The sequence below is a fragment of the Physeter macrocephalus genome, chromosome 7 (assembly GCF_002837175.3).
Source record: "Physeter macrocephalus isolate SW-GA chromosome 7, ASM283717v5, whole genome shotgun sequence".
Lineage (NCBI taxonomy): Eukaryota > Metazoa > Chordata > Mammalia > Artiodactyla > Physeteridae > Physeter > Physeter macrocephalus.
In genome coordinates, this window is record NC_041220.1 from 36,548,625 (window position 1) to 36,555,016 (window position 6,392).

The 6,392-nt window shown below is 39.5% G+C and overlaps 1 protein-coding gene across 1 annotated transcript in view; it reads right to left on the bottom strand.

The window, feature by feature from the left end:
* FGA (fibrinogen alpha chain) overlaps positions 1–1,701 on the bottom strand; it is an 8,137-nt gene extending 6,436 nt beyond the window's left edge. Inside the window, exon 1 of the mRNA XM_007116127.3 lies at positions 1,648–1,701. Coding sequence (XP_007116189.2) covers positions 1,648–1,701 — 54 coding nt within the window. The remainder of the gene's footprint in view (positions 1–1,647) is intronic.
* Between the last annotated feature and the right edge of the window lie 4,691 nt (positions 1,702–6,392).

Consider the following 6,392-nt stretch of genomic DNA (forward strand, 5'->3'; position numbering starts at 1 on the left):
TGCGGTACGCGGGCCTCTCACTGTTGTGGCCTCTCCCGTTGCGGAGCACAGGCTCCGGACGCGAAGGCTCAGCGGCCATGGCTCACGGGCCTAGCCGCTCCGCGGCACGTGGGATCTTCCCGGACCGGGGCACGAACCCATGTCCCCTGCATCGGCAGGTGGATTCTCAACCACTGCGCCACCAGGGAAGCCCATGGGTCTATAATTTGAGCAAGTATATACAAGGACACAAATGTAGCCAATTCAGACTCAGAAATGCTTTTTGGGTTACTCACATAATAATTTCTTTTTATTTGAAATGAAAAAAAGTACACTGAGAGCAAAAAAAAAAATGGTCCATGACTGATACTTTTTTTGGAACACCTTATAATTAGAAATACAGATTTTTTTAAAAAATTTCTGTTGTGATCAAGTTAAATAGGATATATAGATATTCTTCCAACAAGATGTTATATCCTAAGAAATCAATGTTGGTTTTAGGTTTTAGCTATTTTTATTTTGTAACACCAAGTTACAAGGATTTTTATGACTATCAATCTCAGTAGTTTATTCTTATAATTAGTTAACATTTTCTGTCTCATTCAAAAAAATACCCCAATAATAGTAATATTAACTCAAGCAATCAAGAACAACTTATTTAAATGAACACGTACAATCTTTTTGTCTAAGAAATAAAATCATAAATTCAAACATACATTGGAAGAAAATGGCACAAAAATAAAACCAGGCAAAAATTAAATATTTATACCAATAAGGGAGAAATAAATGAAACATGCATTATGCAAAGTATAACTTTAACAAATGATATTAGTCTTGTTTCCCATAAAAATGTTTACTCATTATTTGTATAAGGGAGAAAATTATGTTAGAAACACTCTTTAGTTTCTTCTGCTCTGGTATTAGGGTTTATGAGCAATAAAGGAAAAGAAATAAAATGGAATAATTCACAGTCTGGAAGTAACTGAGATTTTGGAACATATTTACCATGTTTTTATAAGATAGAAGTTGAAAAATCTTGTTGAATGAAGTTTCTCTTCTTTTGCATAGGTCTCTGGAGTCAAACTTTAGGAATTATTGCAATATTTGTAATTATCTTAAAAGAATACAATTGCTTCCAAAAAACATATTGCCTATCAGTTAATCTCTTCCAATTTTGCTATGTAATATGTTTTCAAAGATAACTAATTTGCTTTTATTTGTCTTAAAGAAACACAAAAACAACCTTTCAGAAAAGCTACATTAAACCACTGTTCTGCTTATTATGGACAAAGAGCAATAAAATAATAACTAGGTTAAAAATTCTTATCATAAGAATGTTCTGTTCTGTTAACTAGAAATCCCAAGGCTTAACAGCAACAAAGATGGCAAAAATTTCTTCTCTTTGAAAAAATCCAATGTAAGACCAAGCTATAGGTGTTGAAGAGTCCCCTGTGAATTTATACACTTTGGTCCCGCTAAGTCTCCCTCTGAGGGTGATATTACCCTGTATTCTTGAAGGGTCAAGCCCCTCTAGGGACTTGCCTCCACTGGCTACAGCTTATAAAGCTAACAGTGTGTGAGGACGTACACATGGCTGACTCAGACCTGCAAGCTCCTTGTGAAATAAACACCAGAGAGAAAGAGAAGAGGAAATAAAGAAGGCCATACCTGAACTGTGCCCATCACACTCAGGACCAGGAAGAGGACCCTCACAGAAACCATCTCTGCTGTGGGTGGGGCTGGCTCAAGAGGAGCACTCCAGCTGAAAGAAAGGAGGACTACCTCCACGTCGAGCTCCCATCCCATTTAAGTCAGCAGGAGGTCTGATTAATCATTATCTTTGTCCCGTTGAGACAGTCAACATGCACCCTGCATCCCTTGCTCCTTCGGTAAAGTTGGTGTCCCAGAAGTTCTTGCTCAATTCCCTAAGCTTGTTTGCTTCAGATAAGCTGTTGCAAAGGTAGCCCAGTTCGTGGAAGATCCCACATTCCAGGAACAGGGTGACTTTGGGAATGCAAAGGGGAACATGGGAGGACCTATCTCTACTCGAGGGTGGTGGAGGCAGGCTAGCTGTAGCCCACCGGCAGAGATCTGACAACTGAGATTTCACTTTATGCAGGAATTATGGTTGGTTGATCTGACTTTTGATTGACTGTGGTGATGAGCTGATCCTGAAGGCCTTCGATAAGCTTCCTCTATCCAGAATGGTTAAAACAAGCAGTCCCTGGAGCCAAACATCCTAGGTTCATACTTCCAGCTACATCATTTCCCAGCTCTGCTTTTGGACAAATTACTTTACCTCTTTATACCCTAGATTCCTCATTTTTAAAATGGGGATAGTAATAACCTATCACACATGTTTTTATGAAGAATAAATGAGTTAATCCTTGTAAAGCCCTCAGATTGCCACATATCCAATGGTACAGAAACTGGAAAGAAATAGTATTTTCATGGCACTTTGTGTTCTCCAATAACAATTATTATTTCTTTCCAGTTTCTGTACCTTTGGACATTCTAATTTATTTTCCCTGATCTTCATCTCCATATCAAATTTTCTTGTCTAAGAGTTGCCAGATTTAGCAAATAAAAAACCAGGATTGGGCTTCCCTGGTGGCGCAGTGGTTGCGCGTCCGCCTGCCGATGCAGGGGAACCGGGTTCGCGCCCCTGTCTGGGAGGATCCCACATGCCTCCGAGCGGCTGGGCCCGTGAGCCGTGGCCGCTGAGCCTGCGCGTCCGGAGCCTGTGCTCCGTTGCTCCGCAACGGGAGAGGCCACAACAGAGGGAGGCCCGCATACCACAAAAAAAAAAAAAAGCAAATAAAAAACCAGGATGCCCAGTTAAGTTTGAATGTCAGATAAACAGCAAATATATTTTAGTGTAAGTTTGTCCCATGCAATATTCAGATGTATTCATACTAAAAATGTGTTTTGCTGTTGTTTATCTCAAATGCATATTTAACTGGGCATCCTGTAATATGTCTGCCAATCCTTCCTTGTCTCAAATGCTGCTTCCTATGTGAAGCCAATCCTGATCATAGTATAACAGCCAAAATTTATTGAGTGTTTACTAAGTGCTGGGGACTTTGTTGGACACTTTACATAGTACCTGATTTCATGTGTCCAATTGAAAGCAATCTCTTGTTCTTTCATACTTCCTTAGACCATGTACCACTCATGACATTTATTACTGCAGGAACATTGTCCATCTCTTCCACTAGATCATAAACTTGAGAACTGACATATTTTAATGGTCTTTATATTCTCCCCAAAAGGTGTGGGGCTTCACTGAGCAAGAAAGCATGAGCGGGTTCCACTGCTGTGAAATTGAGCCCTGTCTCAGGCTCTGCGGGCATGTGAAGCTTGCTGTAAATGGGTGAGAGCCCTGGTTCAAGGCAGCACCCTCCTACACTGCTTGCTCCATGGAAGGTTCTTTGTCTGATCAAGCTCACCTCTGATGTGGCTTTCTTGAAGCAGCTTCAGAGCTCAGAGAGAACCCTAGAGTCTTATCCAGGTTATGAAGGGCAATGACTCCATGGAAAGCTGGGTTACACTTGTCCGCAGTGGCTGAACTAGCAAAATGCCAGGAATGTATAGGATCCGAGACTGACTTCCCCAGATGTTTTCCTCTGCCCACAGGAAGTGCCTTTCTTAGGGGTGAACACGGTATATGGAAGAAGTTCCCAGACAGTAATCTGATGAGCTTCAGGTGACTTGGCTGGACATAATCTGATTGAAAGTAAGTTAACAGAAACCAGTGTGACTGAATGCCAGCACTCTGGTGCCATGTCTGGGCTTTTCCAAGGTTCCACCTGTGGAACCATCCTTGCTGTTCCATGGCTCCTTCAAGTATCTGCATGTCTCACTCCCTTACTTCATCCAGGGCTCTGCTCAGATAGCACCTCTTCAGAAATGCCTCCTTTGACCACCCTACGTGAAGGGTAGCCACCCTCACATGCTATTCTTTTAGCCTGAGTTGGTTTTCACTCATTTTACTTTATCACTACTGGACAGTATATATGGGAAGGTTATTTGTTTATTTTTTGTCTCTTCCACACTAAGTTTCCTGAAACCGAGGCACACTGTCTAGTACAATGCCAGGCATAGGCTAAGTACCAGTAAGTATTTGTTGGAGTGATGGAAGGCTGTCACAGTGGCAGCACAGTGTGGTGGAAGGACAGTGGGCTTTGTAGAGAGTGAGATCTGCATCCTAGCTGAGTGACATGGACAAACAAAATTCTCTGAACCAGCTTGCTTATCTGTAAGATAGAGGTGACAATAATTATCTTGCAGTGTAGAGATGACAATATTTATCTTGCAGTGTTGTTGTGAGGATTACATAAAATGTGAGGCTATGTAACATGTTCGATATACACATTACAAGCTCCAGAAATGGTTCCTAGAATGTTCCAATGCCCCTAAATAGAAAGTTCCTATGTTATCTCTCCAGTGCCACAATTCCCTAACCAGGTACCTTTGGGGCTCTCTTTGGGCCTAGCACTGCAGGAATGAGTACCAGGCTGGGCTCTTTACCTCACAGGCAAGCCTTATTATCAGCTATGGAGAAGTAGGTTTTGTTTAGACAGAAAGCCATGCAGGTGAATAGGTAACAAATAATGCAAGGAATATCATTTTTTTATTGAGGTATAGTTGATGAACAATATTATATGTTTCAGGTATACAACATAGTGATTCACAAATTTTAAATATTATAGTTCATTTACACTTATTATAAAATATTGGCTATATTCCTGTGTTGTACAATATATAGGAGTATCATTGTTTAAAAGCATGTGACAATAAGGATAACTTTACAAGTGTAAAAGTGGGAAAAAATTAAGAAATTTCCAGTTTCTTAGACCAAAACCACTGTGTATTGCATTTTTCCCACATGACTATATCCTATTTTCCTTAGCTCTAATGAGAGGAATGTTTCATTCATTTATCCTTTGAAAGTAATATAATTTCTCACAAATTATAAGTATTTAAACTCAGGGATTCACATATTTGTTATGCCATCACATCGGGCAGCACTGGAATAGATTTTATTTGTATGATGTATAATGTATGTAAAAAGAACAGAAATTCTATAGCTGTAATTATGTTTCACTTTTAAACTGTTATCTACACACTAAAATTCATACATGAGAGTAAAATACATAGCCAGTCATTTAAATATTTGCCACTGTGTAAACATAACTTTAAAATACAAGCAAAACAAAATAAAATAAAACAATCCTCAGCTTTCTTTTGAATGGGATATTTGTCTTTTTACCTATTTATTTCGGTACGCGGGCCTGTCACTGTTGTGGCCTCTCCCGTTGCGGAGCACAGGCTCCGGACGCGCAGACCGAACGGCCATGGCTCACGGGCCCAGCCGCTCCGCGGTATGTGAGCTCTTCCCGGACGGGGGAACGAACCCGTGTCCCCTGCATCGGCAGGCGGACTCTCAACCACTGTGCCACCAGGGACGCCCTCTTTACCAATGTATTTTAAATGTATTGAATTCTGAGGACAGTTCACTTACTTATTCATTCGTTTGAATATAACAAACATTTACTGTATGTCTATTATTTGTTAGTCCTGCATGCCGTGTTCTTGAGATAGAAAGGCAAATAATGTATAGCCTTGTACGTTCAAGTTGCTTACAGTTGGGGAGCAAATAAATATATGTGCAGCTAAGAAGTTAAACCATATAAAATTGCCATTTTTGTAGATCAAAATGATGAATGTTTGTAATTTCATATGGCTTAATCTGATATAAAACAATGAAAAAAATTCCGTGAGGTAAGTTCAAAGTACTTTTAGAGCACAGAGTAGAGGCTGAAATATCGTTTCTGCATTGTTTTCTGTCACATTTTGTGTAAAATGTTCCTTAAAATATCAGATTTAATTCAAGCCTAAAAATGAAAGATGCTTTTGAAAAAATACTAATTGTAAGTCTTTTAGCATAAAAATCTGTATGAATCTATAAATTTATTATTCTCCTAATAACAAGAAGATAATGGTACCTTGACAGGAAATATTTTGTTAAAATAATATTAAGTGTACAACTGGAAAGTACCAGAATTAATTTCTAAATTTTGAAATGCCTGAATTATAAAAATATAGGAGGTTCTGGCACTTATACTACTCTTTCAGGGCCTCTGCCTCAGGTTTGGACAGCAGTGACGGATCTATAAAGGATTTACTGGAAAACACTGGCAGGGCTCCTTAGCTTTGTGTATATTATTTTCTCTCCTTGTGTCCTGTATTTCAAGAGTATTGCAGAAATTTGTTTTTAACCAATCTGCGTACTGTGAAAGGTGAATGGGATAGTATGATTGATCTGAGAGGAGCTAATGGGACTTTTACTTTCAGAACTCATCAGTACTCTGACTGCAGATGGTTTTCCTGGAAGTTATAGCTGTAGAAAG